Raw genomic sequence first — 21,098 nt, 5'->3', positions numbered from 1 at the left:
TCCCGGCAGAGCTTGGGCGGGCTGCCGCGAGCTCAGGCGGGTGAAAGAAAGTCACTTTCTTTCGCCCGCCTGTGCTCGCGGCAGTCCACCCGAGCTCTGCCACGAGCACAGGCGGGCAAAAGAAAGTATTTTAGGCTCAGGCGGGCGAAATAAAATGCTTTAGTCAATGGGGTGTCGGGGGAGAGGACTGCCTCACCAGCCATAAACCTCACTGCACGTCACTGTTCAATATGCTATTGGGAAAGAGTAAAGGGCTAGTACTAGTAGCGCCAGAAAGAGTGAAGCGGCTGGGTCAAAGCTGAAAGAACGCTCAGCTGTGGATGTATCTGGTGGTGAAAGGAAAGTCCAATGCTGTAAAGAGCTATACTGATAAATATGTTACAACTGTTGGAAGAAATATCCATCTGGTTCAGTTCCAAGCAGGGAGAAAAGACACTGGAATTATGGAGGCTGATTGGAAAGATGATTTAATAATGAAGCGGAACCACGTACATTCTGGGCAAGGTGACCACATGGAATTGAGGGTGAGTGGGTGTGGGTGGTGTTATACCTTCGCTTGGGCTTTGCACTGAGCTTCCTGTTCCTGTGCAAGAACATGTATTCTATTGGCTGTGGTCAGACTCCCATGGGGCGATGTGGGTTATGTAGGGGTCATAGCTGGCTCTATAGGCAAAGTACAAACCTAAGTGTTTGTCTGAGCTACGTTTGGTTGAGTTTGGACTGCTCTGAGGGTGATGCAATAATTCCTATTGTGGCTTAATGGCTTTGTCTTGTGTTGGATCTGGAGTGATGGCTGCTTAATCCTACCATTCTGCCTTTGTTTCAATATATCCTGTCTTGGATGGATTACTAAATCTGCATTTGTAAAAGCTGGCCCCAGTATCTGCTGGGGCTATTAAGGAAAGTGGAGGTTGCTTTCTGCCTCTTTAAAAAAACCATGTTTTTCCATTTCTCCCTTTGGGAAATAATAATCTGCCTTTTTTTAATATTCATTCTAGGAGGGGGTGGGCTTCTCACACAACAATAATTGCTTCTTCCCCTGCAGACCAGGCTCAGAATATTTCTTCTATGTCTGTTTGCAACTAATTTGGCCTGAAACACCAAACTTTGTTAAACTTTGTTGTTGGTTTACCTGGGAACTATTTTTATATGTATAGTTGTATCAGGTCAAATTAACTCTTTTTATTACAGGGTTACGTTAACAGAATCTTGCAAGACTGAAGTTATTTCTCCCCTCTTTTCCTGTTACTCTCCAGAAAACCAGGGAGGGATCTATAGATTTATCAGTTGCATTATCTTAATTTGAGAAAGAGCAGCAGAATCAGCAAAGCGATTGGCAGTTCAGTCTGTCTGTAGTACCTTCTCCCGTTCGAAGTAAGACATGCACTCTATACATGAACCATGGTGGTTAATCGTTGTTACGTTACAGCATCCAGCACTAAGCCCTTGGTCAAACTTAGGTCTACCACAACTGGGCTGCAACTCTCTGGGGAGCATAGGTAGCAGCCATGAGATCAAACCCTCTTTGTTGCCATCTACTGATCATATATCTTTGCAGGCTGGATTTGGGAGCCCTCAATTATTGCAAAAGCTCACAAAAGGGGGTGTGATGGAATAATCAGACTGTAAAGGGTAATTCAGATCTTTATTGTATCCACTGACAGGCCTTGTGAAAGAAACAACCAATGGCTCAACGGCTTTGCAACCCTGGCTGGTGGGATTAACGGCTGTTATGGTCTTCTTGTTTGTGATGTTCGTGGCAAACCTCATCAATCGGATATTTTTCTCCAAAAAGTATGTTCTGGTTTCTTTAGGTTTTAAGGTCTCACATAACACAGAACTGGAACAACCACTGATTGACTGATTATGTGCCTTCAAATTAGCATCAGCTCTTAGCAAACACATTGATAGACCTTCTCTAGCAATAGCAGTAGCATTTAGACTTATATGTCGCTTCACAGTGCTTTACAGCCAATGGTGAGTTCCTCCTGGTTTAACAACGTTTGGTGATTGCGTGATTTGCGCGCACCTGTGCCTGCACGCACATGCACAGTTTGAAAAAATCTTCAATTCCGTGTTCTTCAGAGGAGTAACACAGCTGATTGCGCCGCAATCTGCTCCGCCGCACGAATCTGCTGAAAAGATAAAGGTAGGAAAATAGCGCGGGCGGGCGGGTGAGCCCATCTGATTGTCAGGATGAACTGGTTTGCTCCCAGCTGATCGTTGGAGCTACCGGTTCACCCGAACCGATACGAACCAGTAGAATCCCACCCCTGTTTACAGCCCTCTCTAAGTGGTTTTACAGAGTCAGCCTATTTCCCCCAACAATCTGGGTCCTCATTTTACCCACCTCGGAAGGATGGAAGGCTGAGGCAACCTTGAGCCTGGTGAGATTTGAAGTGTCAAATTGCAGGCAGCCGGCAGTCAGCAGAAGTAACCTGCAGTACTGCACTCTAACCACTGCGTCACTGAGGCTTTAAAAGATCTGTCCCCCCCAACCAGGTCCTTCAGTACTTCTAATGCTGTGCCCATCAATGCTGCAGCTGAGCTGAATCCATCCACCTTCCACCCATGGAGAGGGGTGTACATCAAAAAGCTAAGACAGGAGTTACAACAACTTGATTATACTCCACCTCTTGTTTACATGTGTTGTGTGTGTGGGAGGCATGTAAAAAGGGATAAGGCTTATAATTGCAGTGTCACAGCCAGAGTCTTGGGTTAGATTTCCCAGCTTGGAGCCAGAAAGCTACAGTCCATAATGAAGCTTTCTGGATTACAAGATTAGTTCCCTTCTTGGTCCTCCCTCTCAGCGTGTATGACCGAAGCCTGACCTGTTTCATCTGACAAACCAAAAATCGCCAGAAGGCACATTAAGATGGATTCCTGATCTGCTCCACATTTTCACATAATCGCCATTCTCAGTTGCATAATTACCCATTTTGCAGATTTGCCCAAAATATTTGCCCAACAAGATACGGTAATCAAAGAGGCTAAATTTACAAAACAAATCTAAGCGGCTCAAAAGCTCCCATCCATCTCTAATCAAAGTTACAGCTAATCAAGTTGAGACATTGTACGGATGAAGGTCACCAGTTTCTATCGTGATGGTGTGATTGTATCTCTTTGTGTGTTTAAGGAGTGGCGTAATGTGGGTCGTATATTTTGAGGGGTAGGGCTCTCGTGACCCGTCAAAAACGCGAGGACAAAATCGCGCTCGACGAAAGCGCGCATGTGACGTCATCACAGCGCGACGAAAAAATTAAAAATTTAAATAAAATTAAAATTAAAGCAAGCCGATTCACATAAAGGTAAGGGTTAGGTTTAGGGTTAGGTTAAGGGTTAGGGTTAGGTTTAGAGCGTTAGGGTTACGTTTAGCGTTAGGTTAAGGGTTAGCGTTAGGTTTAGCGTTAGGTTAAGGGTTACGTTTAGGGTTAGATTTAGGGTTAGGTTAAGGGTTAGGTTTAGGGTTAGGTTTAGGGTTAGGTTTTGGGGGGTTAGGGTAAGGTTTTCGCTTTATTTTTACATTTTTCGATCACAGCGCGATGTTTTCGTCGCGCTGTGATGACGTCAAATGCGCGCTTTCGTCAAGCGCGATTTTGTCCTCCGCGATTTTGTGGTGGAACGGGGCTCTAGCCTGTTTTTTCATCCTTCCTTCCCTCCCTAATTTGTTCATTAACATTGTTCCATTTTGCAGAAAGGATGACATGGGAGATGGAGAATATAGAGATCAAGTGCAGGTAAATATTACTGCTTCAATAGATTTTTAAAAAGCATTTTATGTCCTGGGTATCTAGGGATGGAGCTAGTCAGCATGGTTATTCATGTTACTCCCACCCAATCATGGTCATGCACGGTAATCCTTTATCTACAACCATTTATTTAGTGAAAAGTTACAATGGCACTAAAAAAGTGACTTATGACAAGTCCTCACACTTACAACTATTGGAATGGCCCTTATTGTCACGTAATCAAAATTTTGGCGCTTGGCAACAGGCATGGATTTACAACAGTTGGTAACATCCAGGAATCATGTGATTGCCAGTTGCAAGCTTCTCAGCTGGCTTTAACAAGCAAAGTCAATGCAAGAAGCTGGATTCATTTAACAACTGTGTGATTCACTTAACAACTGGGATGATTTGCTTAACCGTAACAAAAAAATAAATAAAATTGGGCATGACTCACGTGACAACTGTCTTACTTGGAAGTGGAAGTTTTGATTCTAATTGTGATCATAAGTCGAGGACCAGCATCACTGTTGGGCCACAAGGTCCATCCCTTCATGGCCAACTGTTCCAACACTCCCTCTTTGCAGTTCACAGTAAATTTGCTAAATCAATGGTCTTTGCTGGCTGAGGAACTCTGGGAGTTGAAGTCCACAAGTCTTGTTACAAAATATTTTATTCAATTTTCACATTCCATTTGCAATCATTATTACAGGGTATTTACTATAAGAAAAAAAAAGAAAAAAAAAAAAAAAAAAAAAGGGAATAAAACGAACAAGTAAAAAGGAAACACATCTCATCATTCACAACCCACCTAACCCTTGCTCCTCCATACACCCCATACCCCCTCCAACTTTCCTTTCTCCCTCTAACTCCCCTCCTACTTCCCTTTCCCCTCAAACCTCCTTCTCCCCTTGCTCCCAGACTCCCTCCTTTAACATTCCCCTTACTCCTACATTCCCCTTACTCCTTCCTTACTCCTCCCTCTTCCTTCCCTCTACCTCCCTCCTTGGTGTATGCCTTTATTCGAGTGTTGTTTGATCTGATAAAAGTAAAATGAACCAAGGAAAAAAAAATAATAATAATATTAAAAAAAAAAGAACCACCGTATATAAATACATTCTTGTTCTTGTTAAGACTATGTTAACACCCCCCCACCCCCCCCCACAATCCCCATCCCTAATCCTCCGACTTCCCAGGGCCCACACCTGGCACTACCTTCTATCTAAAATATCTTGTATACATATGGATTAAAAATAAAAGTAATATATCAAAAAAAAAAAAAGAAAAGCAGAGAAAGAAAAAAAAAGGAAAAAAAGAAAAGAGAAAGAGAAAAAAAAGAAAAAAAGAAACCACTCTTTGTGTGTGATCTCAGCCCCCATCTTTATCTATGCTTAAGTAGTATAAATCATTCTATCTATGTTTTATTCTCATCTCTTACTTCTTTGCTATTTACCCCGACCTTCTGTAGGCTCTCCGTTCCCTTCCTAAACCTCATGATCCCTTCCAATAAGATTTAAGCAGCGTGGTTCATGCCATATATTCAAATATAACTTTACAGACAAGTAATCAAACTTTCCCTTCTAGTAAAATTTAAACACGTAAATGATCTTTCTTTACCCCTTTTTCAAACAATAATTCAAAATAATCTAACCAGATTTCCCCTTCTTAGTAAGGTTAAGCAGCGTAGATCAGATACCTTACACAGGAATCAATTTCTATCTTAAGATAATTCCAACCGACTTCCCCTTCTAATAGGATTTAAATAACTTAGTTCATTCCACATGTATTTTACCCTCATCCCCCACTTGTCTGATATTTACCACTATCAAATTTATACTACCATTTGTTTAAGATATAACTCAGAGCGATTTGTAGCATGAATCATTCCACATATTCCAATAATACTTTCAGCAAGAATCAGTTAACCTTCTATTTTAAGGTAGTCGCTTCTAACAAAGTTTAAACAACATAAATCATTCCGCATTCTTTTTACAGTTATCTTAAGATAATCCCAAGCGGCTTCCTGTTCTAATAAGCTTTAAACAACGTAAATTTTGTCCTCTTCCCTTGCTTGTCTGATATTTACCTCAAATAACGTAGTTCATTCCACATGCATTTTACCCTCATCTCTTGCTTGTCTAATATTTACCACTATCAAATTTATACTAGCGTTTATTTGAAAAATAACTCAGAACTATTACAACCAACTTTCCCTTCAAATAAAAGTTAAATAGCATGGATCATATTCAAATAATACTTTCAGCAAGAGTCAGTTAACCTTCTATTTTAAAATAGTCCCATCTAACAAAGTTTAAACAACATAAATCATTCCGCATTCTTTTAACCACTATCAAATTTATGCTAACGTTACTTTAGAATCTAGCTCAAAGTAGTTTCACCCAGCCTTCCCTTCTGATAAAAATTAGTCCACTTTTTCTACCGGAGAGAGTCTCAAACCCCCATTCAGTCCTCAACTTTAGGAAGTCTTTTGAAGTATCTAAATTCTCGATCTGCGTTCTTCCGCTTCTCCGAGGGAGGGGCTACCCCCTCCATCTTGCAGCCGCATGGCCAGCCGTTTGCTTTCTCCTTCCGCTTGTCTCCTCTCTTCCAAGCGCGTCAGGAAGTCCCGCCTTCAGAATCCTACAATAGAAATCTTGAGCCTCCGAAACAGAGTTAAGACGAAATCTTTGATTCTCAAATGTAACCGTGATGCCGGCAGGGGCCTCCCATCTGTATCGAATCTGTTGACTCTAAGCTCTTTAGTTAAAAAGTGTAGTCCTTCTTGCTTTCAACATCTGAAAAGGTATATCTTTGAAGACAATCACGTCCTGGTCATCAACTCGGAGACTGTTATTATGAAACTTTTGCACAATCGCGTTTCTAGATTCTTTGTAGAGAAATGTATAATTATGTCCCTCGGGAGCTGTCGCTGTTCCGCTATCAATGAGTTCTGGCGATAGATTTTCCGAATCTGCCCATCAAAGTTAAGTCCCGGGCTTCCCAGCGCATGGCTGAAGGCTTCAGCAAAGGTCTGTTTCAAATTCTCTTGCTCCTTTTCACGGAATCCTCTGACTCTTATTGAAAATGCCTTCCTATCAAAATTTAGCATCATAAGCTGTTCTTCGTTATTTCTAATTTTTCTTGTAAAATTTGAATATTGGTAGTCAAGTTAAAATTAGCCTTCTCCAGACTTTCCAATTTGTTCTCTATTTCAGCAGAGTAATCTGACAGAGCAGACACGGCTGCAAACGTATTCACCTTCATTTGATTAACTTTAGATTTTAGATCATCATAAAGTTGCAATACAAATTCCTTAATTCTTGCTTAAAGGTATAAATATTTTAAAGAGATATTCCTGTGTTAAAACTTCTCCAGTAGAGGGCGTAGGAGACAAAGGCTGTGTTTCTTTAAATTCTTTAGACACATTTGTAGCAAGACGCTTCTTGATCTGGGTGCCATAATAAATAAACAAGTAAGCGGCGCTTCGCTCCCCTCTATTTCCAAAGAAAAAGAGTTTATTTTGTTAAGGAGCGGTCTGCAGGAAGATAAACCCGGCTAAGTACATCCAGTAATCATCCACGGAGAGAAATCGCCATTTTGAAATCTATTTAAACAAAGAAGTCTTTAAGACGAATGGTGCTGGTATTTAAGATAGTAATAAAAGCATAAATCTCACAGGGGTGGTACCCTCCCGTATCAAATCTAGCTTGAGAAAACTTTGTTTTGTCCTGGGGGGGGCTAGCCTGTCTGGGGCTGCCAAAAAAAAAAAGGCAGCTGAGAAGAACTGGCCGGAGATAAAAGCTCCGCTTCGGCTGGATCTAATCTCTTCCACAGCCAAAAAAAAAGGCTGTGGCTTACGAATAGACCCTAGTCTACGGAGCTATCCTCCCTGCCCCTTCTTAGCCAAAAAGGGGTGCTATCTATGATCTTATTTAGATATACAGACCAGATCTCTGAGGAGCTCGGTGGAGCCCTCCTCGGCAACAGGCCACGCCCCCAGGAAGCCTCGATTCTCGAAGTCCACAAGTCTTAAAGTTGCCAAGGTTGGAGACCACTGTGCTAAATGAACCATCTCAGCTCCATAAGTGTTTGTTTTTCTCTCTTCTCCCTACAGCGCTGAGGAAAATGTCTACGAAAACACAGCAATGGACCCAGAAGAGGAGGGTTCAGAAATCAGGATGTAGGAGATCATAACAGCATGTGAAAGATCTCTAAGGGAAAAGAGGATCAGCCACCATTGCAAAATGACTGAATTCAAAATTATCTAAAGGCCAGGACAAGAATTTCCAGATTCAGCTGTTTTTATTTTAATCACCAGCATCACTGCTTAATGACCCCTCACAATTAGATCAAAGCAAAGCTAGCTCACAATAGCGACGGACATTTGCCAGGGTGGTGAATAAGCAAACAGGTAGTCCTCGACTTACAACAGTTCATTTAGTGACTCTTCAAAGTACAGCACTGAAAAAGTGACTTATGACCATTTTTCACACTTACGACCATTGCACCATCCCCATGGTCATGTGATCAAAATTCAGGTGCTTGGAAACTGACTCATATTACGACCGTTGCAGTATCTGGTCCCCTTTTGCGACTTCTGACAAGCAAAGTCAGTGGAGACGCCAGATTCACTTAACAACCGAGTCACTAACTTATTAACTGCAGTGATTCACTTATCAACTGGGGCAACAAAAGCTGTAAAATGGGTCAAAACTCACTTAACAAATGTTTCATTTAGCAAATTCAGTTTTGTGGCGGTAAATCAAGGACTACCTGCATCAGTGACGTGCAGTGAGGTTTATGGCTGGTGAGGCAGCAATTTGTTTAGACTTGTGGACTTCAACTCCCAGAATTCCACAGCCAGGCATGCTGAGTTCCGATTAAAGCAACAGCATTTGTTTTTCTCCTTTGCTAAATAAGTTTCCTTCTTTCTTTTCTTTTCCCTTCCCCTCCTTCCTCCCTCTCCCCCTCCCTTCCCCCTTCTCAACACACACACACAAAAACACAAACACACATACACACACACAAAGTTGCACCAGGAGGATGAAGTTTGAATTCCTCCCCTCCTCCTCCGACCCACACGTACCTTTTCCAGCTGTTTCAAAGGAGGATTTTCACCGATGCCGCCCCCTCCCTCCGACCCACCGTACCTTTTCCAGCTGTTTCAAAGAGGATTTCAACTCTGCTCTTGCCTGCCAACATGAAAAGAAAAATGTAAAGGAAAAAAGGGAAAGCTGAGGTCAGGATGAGCTAGTTGCTGCCAGAGTCACCATGGTGATTCTGCTTAACTGTTTAAAAAAAGCCTGTAAAAAAGCGCCCTCTACAGAGGAGCAGGAGCGATGTGCATCCCTACGTCAGGAATTTTTTAGGCTTTTAACCCTTGCTTAACTCTGCTCGAGTGATCATAAAACACCTAAAGTCAGACGGTTCCATCACAAAACCGCGATCGACTAAAGCCGCTTGCCGAAACCGCGTACCTGACTCATCACAGCGCGACGAAAAAAGCACGCTGTGAGCGGTAAAGCTAAAATTCACCCCTAAACCTAAACCTACCCCCCGAAACCTAACCCTAAACCTAACCCTAAACCTAACCCTTAACCTAACGCTAAACCTAACGCTAACCCTTAACCTAACCCTAAACCTAACCCTAACGCTTAACCTAACCCTAACCCTAATCCTTAACCTAACCCTAACCCTAACCCTTACCTTAACGTGAATCGGCTTGCTTTCAAAGTGCTTTTAAAGCGCCCTTTTTCTCCGCGGTCGCTGTTGTCATGCTGCTGATGACGTCAGGTACGCGCTTTAATCGGGCGCGCTTTAGTGGACCGCGGTTTTGTCGTGCCACGATGATAGACTATGAGGCACATCGTTCTCCTGCTTCCTCCTCTAGAGGGCACTTTTTAGAGGCTTTTTTAAGCAGTCAAGGACTAAGCAAGTCATCCATGGTGACTCTGGTAGCAACTAGCTCAGCCTGACCTCAGCTCTTGCCTTTTTCCTTTTACATTTTCTTTTCTTTTCATGATGACAGTGGTGAGACTCTGCCTCCCCTGCCTCCCCTGACTGCACGCCCCTGACCTGTATACATGTCCACGTTGTTCTCTTGGCAATAATGCAAAAAGTGATTGCAATTTCCTTTTTTCTGGTTGCTGTACTTGTTCTCTAGAGCCAAGGTGGCGCAGTGGTTAGAGTGCAGTACTGCAGCCACTTCAGCTGGCTGTTAGCTGCAGTTCGGCGGTTCAAATCTCACCGGCTCAGGGTTGACTCAGCCTTCCATCCTTCTGAGGTGGGTAAAATGAGGACCCAGACTGTGGGGGCAATATGCTGACTCTGTAAACCGCTTAGAGAGGCTGAAAGCCCTATGAAGCGGTATATAAATCTAACTGCTATTGCGCTAACTGCTATTCTCTGAGCTGCCACTATGCTCTCCCATTCAGGCTAAACAGGGTTGATTGTTTAGTATCCAGGCCTAAGATAAGAGCAAGCCATCTAAATTTACATCGCCATAAGAAAGAACGGATGAATGAACACATAAATAACTTCATTAAACTGTCTTCTGCAGAAGCCGTCCGAACTAATTGCTTCCTTGCAGTCCTCCATTTCTGTTTGTTTCTCCTAGGTTGCTCAGCTTTTGCATTATTCATTGTTGTTGTTGTTGTTGTTTTTCATGGGAGATGGTAAAAAGTTCTCTGGATCTTTTCGAAAGTTAGAGATAGACCGTTGTGGTAAAGAGGCCCGTGTTGAGAAATGTTTCAGGTTGAGCTTGTGAATAAAAACCTGCCTCTCTGCCGTGTCCAAAAGGGTGCGGGGATAAAGCAACCGTTTTGCTGAGATGTCACAAACACCTGAAATACACACTGTGCTTCAATGAAGAAGATCCCAAGGTCATGAGATGACAATTTGCAACTTTTTTGCCAGCATCTATTTCGGGTTTCCAAGAGAAAATACCTATTGCAGGCAATTGCTTAACGGCCACCAAAAATAAGTTGTAAAATTAGGTCTATGACATGATGACCTGCTTAATGACTGGTTATGGTCGTAATCCTGGGCTCAATTACAGTTGCAAGTCAAGAACTACCTGCATCTGGCAGAAACCAGAAACCATGTGGGTGCAATTTTACTTTTTTCTCTTCCTTCCTTCCTTCCTTCCTTTCCTTCCTTCCTTCCTTCCTCTTCCTTCCTTCTTTTGTATGCCCATGGCAATAATGTCAGCCATGATGTATTAAATAAACTCAACTGCTTTGTAGAACATATCACACGGAATAGATTCACACAACATAATTAGTTTCAAATAAGTACAGTAAATCACATTTCGTTTACTGTATTATTTGCAATGCAAGAAAGTTATCTAATACAGAACAGGCTGCAAAAATCTGGACTTTAACAAATTAACACAGTTTGAAGGGACCTGGTCATCTAGACGTCCAACCCCCTGCCCAAGCAGGAGACCTTACACCATTTCTGACAGATGGCAGTCCAATCTCTTCTTGAAAGCCTCCAGTGATGAAGCTCCCACAACCTCCAAAGGCAACTTCTATTCCGTTGGTTGATTGTTCTCACTGTCAGAAATTTCTCCTTATTTCTAGGTTGAATCTCTCCTGGATCAGTTTCCATCCATTATTCCTTGTCTGGCCTTTGGGTGCTTTGGAGAATAGCTTGACCCTCCTCTCTGTAGCAGCCCTTCAAATATTGGAAGACTGCTATCATGTCTCCTCTGAAGTGAAAAGGGCAACCCAAAATCAGAATTTTCTGCTCTCTTTACTGCAATCTGCATCTTTAAGCATTGGAAGCCATCGTGCAAGACAGGTATACATGTTCATACGGAACTGGATGCAACTTATTTCCAGTAAGTTCCTAAGGACTAGAACCTTGAAACGTTTTTTAAAAGGACTACTACTTTCTACAGTGTCATATCCCTGCTGATGGGAAACATAGAAGAGGCACTTGGGACAAGATGCAAAGGCTTTTAAATCCCCATCTTCCCTAGCAAACTTGCACAAAGGGCTAAGGTTACAAGCCAAGTTAAAAGTGTCAGTGGAAGCGTTGTGGAAACAACTCACTGACGCCGAAGCATCATGAGATGCACAGCATTGACTTCAAGGGCTTCACGCGTTCCACACTCTGGAAATAAGACCTGTGTGATCCTGTCTTAGATTTCACTGAACCTAAAGTGGAGCAGAACCAACTTCAGTAAGATGCACGGAGTCAAACAATAAGATATCTGAGTTACATGCCAATATTTTGAGGGGTTTTTGTTGCAACTGATACCAAAGGAAGCACTTCTGAGAATGTTCAGAATGGTAATTGGTCTGCCTAGTTCAGTGATGGTAAACTTATGACACACATCAAAGCTGACACATCACAACCTTTTGGGCGGCAGCATTCACCAACATCCATCAACAGCTATTTTTGAAAGCACATTGCATTCCTGCACGATTTTTGGAGGCTGTGGAGCAGTGGTGAAATTCAATTTTTTACTACTTTCTGTGGGTGTGGCTTGTGGATGGCAGGGGAAGGATACTGCAAAATCTCCATTCCCATCCCACTCCTGGGGGAATTACTGCAAAATCTCAGATTTTGCCAGCTAGAGGTGGCATTTGCCGGTTCTCCGAACTACTCAAAATTTCCGCTACTGGTTTTCCAGAACCTCTCAAAACCTGCTGGATTTCATCCCTGGTGTGGAGGCCCTATGAGAATGGGATGTGCTCTTGTGCAACTGCTGATAATTTTTAATGCAGTCTGGTAAATATCTACAAATATAACAAAAACTCAGGGGGGGGAGGAGGGAACTGAGTAATTTTTAAAGTAGAAAGGGGCCTGGAGAGAAAACGGTTTTAAAAGACTTTATTTAGAGAGCCATTTGAGAATGTTACCAACTTTTCAATGGGATCTGTACTTGTATGTGTTTCACAGCAAGTCCATTTTGGATAGGGGGCAAATGAGGACTCTATAGGTAGTCCTTCACTTACAGCAGTTCATTTAGTAACCATTCAAAGTCACAACGGCATTGAACAAAGTGACTTATTACCATTTCCCCACATTTATGACTATAAATGCATCCCCATGATCCCATGGTCAAATTCAGATACTTAGCAACTGACTCATATTTATGACTCGTGCAATGTCCTGAGGTCATGTGATGCCCTTTTGCAACTTCTGACAAGCAGCCAATGGGGAAACCAGATTCACTTAACAATTGTGTTACTCACTGAACAACAGCAGTGAGTCACTTAACAACTGTGGCAAGAAAAGTCGTAAAATGGGGCAAAACTCCCTTAACAAATGTTTCACTTAGCAACTGAAATGTTGAGCTTGATTGTGATCGTAAGTTCCTACCTATCTACCTTAAGGCCATGGGGGTCTCAGATACTCCGGATGTCATGGAACTACAACCTCCAGAATCCATCTCTATGGCATGCTGGGAGTGGGAGCCTGGGGTCTCTGTCAGAACAAAAAGCTGAAAATCTTGGGAATCTGTGCAAATTAAAAACACACAAATAGAACATAAAATGGGCCAAAACTGTGACTAGCAAAAGCACAGGCAAACTTGCTTTCTTTGGAGAAGCTGGCAACTCAAGTTCAAAGAACGAGACCCCTGGAATTCAGCTCCTGGAATCGGAGTGTGGAATGATGAGCCACAGCCAAGGGTTGGATATGACTGAACGGTTGATGACGAATCGGAGTCCCCCTTGATGCAATTCATCTGGGAAATGTCTACGGAGAGTCTCTCAACCAGGTCATGGTTGTCCCAAAGGTGCTTTTTCAAGAGACTTTCTGTTTTCTTTGAAGACATTCTGCTTCTCATCCAAGAAGCTTCTTCAGCTTTGACTAGATGGTGGACATGGAAGGATTTATACTTCTTGCAGACAGCTGGTCATATGCATTCTTTTAGTGAATCATTAAGGCCACCTGGAGGTTTATCTCAGGGTCACCTGAGTGGTGCAAATGAGTGTGAAGCTTTTGGGAACTGCTAAAAGGACTGTGTTGTAGACTGAAGATAGGTGATGTTGTATCCCTCCCTTTCTGTTCAATTTTGACACAGATGGTCTTTTACCCCCCTTTCAAACCAACACTTTTTTTTTCTGTCCAAAATGTGGACTTTGCTGTCTTCAAAGAGCGGGTTTTGCCCTAAAACCCAGATGGGTTTGTTCTCCTATGTTGTGCCATGCGTTTATGAAGTGGTTGTTTTGTTTCCCCAATGCGCAGATCTGGTTCATTGCATTGTACTGCATCTACCACATTGCTCAGTGTTTTACCCTTGGGCTGGACAAGCTTCTGCCTTAGTGTAGTCTCGGATTTGAATCCAGGAGCCGGTTTGCTTTTACCGGAGAAGTTCCCCAACCCGAAAGGCGGAGCGAAGGACAAGCCGGCTGCTGCCTAAAACCGAGTCCCACCTTGGAGGCGCGGCGTCTTCGCAGCGCAGCTTTCCATTGGCTCCATCCGCGAGGCCGTTGGAGGAGGCGCGCCTATCTGCCCCGGGCGGAGCCAATGGAGGACGCCGCGGTACAGCCTAAGTGGTTACGTCGCCGGCCACCAACCCGGGGGGGCTTCCCCGGGGCCGATAAAAGCGGGTCTGCGGTCGCATGGCTGGGCTTTTCCCCTCAGGAGCTACGATTCTCTTGGTTTTCCCGCCCGGCCGGAACCTGGACGCTTTCCAACCGCGCTCCAGCTGATGCGCCTGCCGGTGCGCTTTTACGCACAGCTGGGGCCATCGGGCTCCAGGCCCCGGCGCTGTGAGCCGCGTCTCGCCCTCGCCTCCCCGGCAGGATGGACGCCCCGCCGCCGTTGTCCCTTCGCGACCGGCTGAGTTATCGGTGGGTCATTTCCTGAACGACTTGTGCGCCTCGATGTGGTTCACCTACTTGCTGGTTTACTTCCATTCGGTGCTGGGCTATAGCACCCAACATGCGGGGGCGCTGCTGCTGGCGGGGCAGGTGGCCGATGGCATCTGCACGCCCCTGGTGGGCTACGAGGCGGACCAAGCCGGCGGGTGTGGGCGCTACGGGCGGAGGAAATCGTGGCATCTGGCTGGTAAGTCGGGCTAATAAATAAATTAAATGAATAAATAATAAATAACACTGGTCGGGCTTTGCCCCGGTTAGATGCAGGCGGGACCGGAATTTTAAAAGGTGACGCTAAGTTGGAGTAAGCTGTTTGGAAAGAGGAAGCTGATAAACAGGAATGAGGAGAGAGTAGCCTAAGGATCGATGAAGTAGCTTCGCCGGATCAGATCGAGTGATACTTATTTTCCAGCATGGGCTAACTAGTGTGAAGCGAACGAGTAGGGCGTGTAACAACCCGGTTTTGGCATTTGAAGAAGCTGGCTGGGGAATTCACACGTCTTCAAATTGGGGGGTTGAGAAACACGCGTTAATAGCGATCTGAATCGTCTCCCAATAAATGGAGCCTCGTGCTGATGTTGCTGGAGATTCATGTATTTCAACATCATGGCAAGAGTCCAGTTGGATGTTGCTTGAGCTCAAGCAAAAGGTTTGCAACAATTCTCACTGTTCATCCCTAGTCTGTTTTCTTGTAATTGTTAATTCTAAGTATGAATGTTCTGTTGATTACATGATTACAGAGGGAACTCAGGCTTAGGAGTAAAATGGGGGTTTATCAGAATGCTGGGCTTTAATTCTGGGCAACTGGTGGCATGCAGATGGTCAAGACACTCCAATTGCTTGGCTTCCTGGACAATGTGCTGCCTTGGAGGCACCATTTGGAGAGTATACCCATTAGTCTTTAATATAGAATAGAGCAAAAGCCTGCTTTCTCCGTGACACAGTTCATTTCGCTGCCATGTTGTGGGGTCATTTGGCTAAAATGATTTTTAAAAGCACACTAGGCAAAGTCATGGATCTTCAAGATGATATAGGCAGGGTTCCCAAACTTGGCAACTTTAAGACTTGTGGACTTCAACTCCCAGAATTCTCCAGCCAGCTAGGGCTGGGTAGGTCCACAAGTCTTAAAGTTGCCAGTTTGGGACCTCTGTTATAGGGTTTCCTGCTTTTGAGTAGAGGGTTGGACTGGAAGACCTCCAAGGTCCTATTCAACTCTGTTATCTTCCAATCTTCTAATGCCAACTAAGAGCAATCTCCCTGTTCAGGTAGAGTCTATCCTTGATTGCGACTTGCTAGGGGAGGGTGGAAGCTTGTCAATCAGAAAGATCGGCAGTTTGGCAGTTCGAATCCCTAGTGCTGTGTTACAGAATGAGTTCCTGTTACTTGTCCCAGCTTCTGCCAACCTAGCAGTTCGAAAGCACGTAAAAAATGCAAGTAGAAAAATAGGGAGCACCTTTGGTGGGAAGGTAACAGCGTTCCGTGCGCCATCGGCGTTTAGTCATGCCGGCCACGTGACCCGGAGACGTCTTTGGACAGCGCTGGCTCTTTGGCTTTGAAATGGAGATGAGCACCACCCCCTAGAGTCGGAAACGACTAGTACATATGTGCAAGGGGAATCTTTACATTTACCTTTTATGGGAGGGCACCAGCAGAGGAAAGCTGGTTACTACTGTTACGTTATACTTTGCTCATGTGTTTGCAGGGTCAGCTGATCTCTACATTCAAGGATGTTCTAAAATGATCTCTTGCTTATCTGTTAGAACAGAGCACTCTCCAAATGTAGAGATAAAAAATGGCTTAGTTTCCTTGGACTGTTGAGCATTTAGGATAGTATTGCCTTCTTTATGCATTTAAATTATTTATATGGCTGTCCCTCTCACAGCAGGACTCTAGCTGCCCTGCACAATTAAAGCCAACAGTTAGAACAGACCAAATAATAACATCTGAGGTTGCCAACAGAAGGTCCTCGGCTTCACAATAAATGAGTTAGAGCAGCAGTCACCAACTGGTGGTCCATGGACCACTGGTGGTCTGCGAGAAATTTTGGGGGTCCGCAGAAAAAGTATTTGCAATTTTTATATTGCACTAAATAGCACTTATCTTTTTTAAAATCATATTAGTGATCCGTGGGATTTAAAATTATGAATTTAATGGTCCCTGAGGCCTGAAAGGTTGGTGACTCCTGTGTTAGAGAGTTCACACGAACCTTCCAGTCCAAAAGTTTGGAGGAAAATAGCCAGGTTTGAGAGCCTTGCAAAAAAGGCTAACGAGGTGGAAGCCATCCAGATCTCTGGAGAGATGGAGCTCCACAGGGTAAGTGCTGTAAATTACAATGCCTGATTCCACAGGGTGACATTGTTAACAGAAGGGGACGGAACATGACCTCCGGCTAGAACTGCTGGGGCGAGCAGAGATGATGAGTTTGGGTGGCTTCCATTAATGAATCATGCTTTGTTTGGAACAAGGCTGGCTTTTGTCAAATGTGAGCCTGCAGTCAGGGTGCTTTAGTAGAATGGCTCCAACCTTGCAAATTTTAGAAATGGTATGTTCCCCTTCCATTGCTTTGGATTGAATTGGAATTCCCCAACGATTGCAATACGTTTTGATCAAGGTGTGGCTCGTAGCCAGGCAAGACTCAACGCAAGAATGGCAAACCAGTCCCATACAATGTGCTCAGAGCCTAGTAAATGCAAATCTCAACGTTAAAACTTTAACTTTAGACTGTCTACTGTTGACCTCACCCCATTCCTAAGAGGTCTGTAAGGGATGGGTTTTTATTCATATCCTTTTCATGTATTCGAAATCATTTATCGTTTTACTTTTATCTGCTATCTTATATGCTTGACAAAAAACAACAACATAAATTGTACAAAGTGGTCCACACAGTATCTAACATAGTGCTTTGGAATGAGACCCAGTACATATACATCTGAAGTACCGTATTTTTCAGAGTATAAGATGCACCTTTTTCCCTCAAAAAAGAGGGTGAAAATCTGGGTGCATCTTATACACCGAATACAGCATTTTTGGTTTCCCAAAACCTCGTTCCCTTTGCAAAAATGGCCATGCATAGCCTTTAGGAGGCTTCCAGAGTGCTCCTGGGGGGCTGGGGAGAGCAAAAATGAGCGGAAAATGGGCCCTTTTTTGCTCATTTTGCCCCTCCCCCAGCCCCCAGGAGCACTCCATAAGCCTCCTAAAGGCTATGCATTCCGTGTTTTTGTCAAAAAGTGGGCCTGTTTTTGCAAGGTCTGCAGACTGTAAAACCCTTTTTTTTTAAATTTGCCTCTTTAAAATCTTGGTGCGTCTTATACTCCGGTCGTCTTATACTCCAAAAAATATGATAATTTAAAACAGGTGTTAATTTGGAACTCTCATCTAAATAAGAGATTAACATTCTATACCAGGGGTGTCAAACATGCGGTTTCACATTGTTGTCACGTGACATATCACAACTTTTTCCTCCTTTGCTAAAATGGGGGTGGGCATGGCCAAGGCGTAACACATCTGGCTCATGGATCGCAAGTTTGAAACCCCTGTTCTATACCTCTGCCCTAGTCAGATAATAGCATCTTCTTTTTCCCACCTCTGATTGTTACTGATGATTTGTGCCATCAAGTTGGGATTGATTCCTAGGAGCTACCGGTACATAAATTCTGTTTTGGCAACCATAGATGGTCCTCGACTTACAAACAATTCATTTAATGACCACCGAAGCTACAGCAGCACTGAAAAAAGTGACTTGCAACCATTTTTCACAGTTCCGACCTTTGAAGCATCCCCATGATTATGTGACCAAAATTCAGACACACCTGGCAACTGGTTCATAGTTATGATGGTTGCTGTGTCTCGAGGTCACATAATCCTCTTTTGCAACCTCCTCACAAGCAAAGTCAACAGGGCGGGAGCCATATTCACTTAACAACCGGGAACTCAGTTATCCACTGCAAGGATTCACTTAGCAACTATGGCAAGAAAGGTCGTAAAATGGAGCAAAATTCATTTCTCTCTCTTAAGTAATAGACATTTTGGGCTCAAGGCGAGGGCTACCTGCATTGCACTGAATGTAGGCTCATATGCTTATGAGACTCTTGGAGATTATAATTTGAATAGAATCTTGATGAGTATTTTTTTCCCCCAGGCAGAGCAAAAACGCTGGAATTCATAAAGCAATCTTTTTTTAAAAAACAGCTTCCTGGTTTGATGGGAAAGAAACTCATTGTGTGCCCAGAGGAGCCAAAATGCTTACATGCAAAACTGACGAATGTTTTTAATAGTTTAACTTAATTTGATCTTAATTAGTTTCATTGTAATTTATCCTCATCGTAATTTATCCTCATCGTAATTTATCCTCATCGTAATTTATCCTCATCGTAATTTATCCTTTGCCGTTGCTATGGAGGGATGCCCTGTTTAGTAGAAAAGGTATTTTGCTCGCTGACGGATTATATGCAAGACTAATGTTTCATTCTTCTGAAGCGGATGCTGTCCGTTGCCTTCTGCAGCCAGCGTTAGAAAACACTTTGCATGTACAGAGCATGCTTGAGCTTAAAATAAGTGCACATTACTACTTTAATTTGGGTGGTTAATATGAGGATTCCCTGGTAACTTTATAAAGAAGGGCCATTGTTCTTTTGTTAGATTTGAGGTAAGAGGGTGGACAATGCAGGAGAAGAATATCTGATCCTCCATCTCAGTAAACACATGACTGAGTTTATCACCCTGTTACTCATTTCTGTTTCCCTTCAGTCACATGCCAGAATCTAGAATCCCAATTGCCTTGTTCCTAATTCCTGTATGTGACACAAAACAAGCTTGATCTTGAAGGCCCCCCCCCCCCCCCGGTGAGTCAGCAAAGCAAAGATTTGGCAAAGGTGTCTTTTTGCTTGGCTATAGAAATCGAATAAATAAATACATGAGTTGCTGTCCTCTTTCCGTTCTGCTCATTCCCAAATCCCTTCCAGAGCAGCATAAACAGAATTTTGCCAGACTGAGCCAAGGAGTCTGATATTCATTCCTCGGGATTATTTTCCTCCCACCATCCTTACACAAGAGTGCAACGTTGTTGTGAGGAAGAAGGCCAAGACAGCCAGTTTGGTGTGGTAGTTAAGGTCCTGGCCTAGAAACCAGGAAACTATGAGTTCTCTAGTCCCGCTTTAGGCATGAAAGCCGCCCAGCTGACTTTGGGCCAATGACTTTTTCTCAGTACAGCTCACTTCACAGTATTGTTGTAGGGAAAATAGGAGGAAGAAGGAGTACTGTGTGTATTTGTTCTTTGAATTATTTATACATCTCTCTCTCCCTCTCTCTCTCTCTTCCTCCCTCGTACGTACACACACACACACACATATATATGGTTCTGTGTGTATGTATTTTCCAGCATAACTCTGGAACGGCTAGAGCAATTTCAACCAAACGTGATACACAGATTACTTACTCTTTGGAAACAAATACTTTGGGAGTAAGACACCCCTAACCGAGGGTGTGTGAGTGTGTTCTATTAAGATACAGCCTGTTGTGCCTTAAAATGGCTTCTACCATACTACCATAAAATGGATTCTACTGTACAGTGCTGTGGAGTTGCCATGGTAACAGCTTCACTGTACTCCACAAGGGGGCTTCCTCTGGTAAGGGGGGAAAACCCAACATTAGTTGACCTTAATTCTGCCCTGTATGGCTGTAATCCAATCATATACCTATCCTGCATATTGAATTAATCCATTTTCCGGTTTGCTTTTGTTTACTTTTAAATGACAAAAACTAGTCAAACAAGCTGGGTTTGCGGGACACACACACAAAACCCTTCACCAAGGTTAACAGATTGGGTTTGTGCGATGCATACAAAACCTGTAGCCAAAGTTAAAAGTAGTTAACAACTGTGAATGTAGCTACTAGGAAAAACCTTTTGTGTTTATGCATTCTTCTTTGTCTCTTCGTACAAAGAAGAAGTGTGAGTTACAAGTTTTCTGCTCTCTTCTTTTTTCAATTTTATAATTTGGTTCTTTTATTCAGATTGGTCCTGTTGTGAGCACCACAGTTCAAAGGGAACCTTGACAAGTTGGAGTATCTTCAGAGGAGAGATACAAAGATACTGAAAGGTCTATGTTTAGCCTACAGAAAAGTTGACAGAGAGGAGATTGTAGATAGCAATATTTGCATATTTAAAGTGTCTTATGGAAGACAGTAGGTTTAATTTGTTGCCCCTGAGGGCAGGATCTGAACCAGGGGTTTTAAAACCCCAAGGAAAGGGAGTCATTCTAGACATCAGGAATAACTTCTTCACCTGTGTTTCTCAACCTCAGTGACTTTAACCTTTGTGGACTTCAATTCTCTGAATTTTGCATAGGTAAAGGTTCCCCTCGCACATATGTGCTAATCATTCCTGATTCTAGAGGGCGGTGCTCATCTCCGTTTCAAAGCCGAAGAGCCAGCGCTGTCTGAAGACGTCTCCGTGGTCATGTGGCCGGCATGACTAAATGCCGAAGGCGCACGGAACGCTGTTAACTTCCCACCAAAGTGCTCCCCATTTTTCTGCTTG

General features: G+C 43.4%; 1 protein-coding gene across 2 annotated transcripts in view; it reads left to right on the top strand.

The window, feature by feature from the left end:
- Window positions 1-14,212: 14,212 nt before the first annotated feature.
- MFSD12 (major facilitator superfamily domain containing 12) overlaps window positions 14,213-21,098 on the top strand; it is a 38,569-nt gene continuing 31,683 nt past the window's right edge. For both annotated transcript variants that reach the window (XM_032216831.1, XM_032216044.1), the window contains exon 1: window positions 14,213-14,753. In XM_032216831.1, the coding sequence (XP_032072722.1) occupies window positions 14,570-14,753 (184 nt within the window). In that variant the 5' untranslated portion in view covers window positions 14,213-14,569. The remainder of the gene's footprint in view (window positions 14,754-21,098) is intronic.

The sequence above is a fragment of the Thamnophis elegans genome, chromosome 1 (assembly GCF_009769535.1).
Source record: "Thamnophis elegans isolate rThaEle1 chromosome 1, rThaEle1.pri, whole genome shotgun sequence".
Taxonomy (NCBI): Eukaryota; Metazoa; Chordata; class Lepidosauria; order Squamata; family Colubridae; genus Thamnophis; species Thamnophis elegans.
Note: the sequence above shows the minus strand (reverse complement) of the source record. Positions and strands in the feature narration are given on the sequence as shown.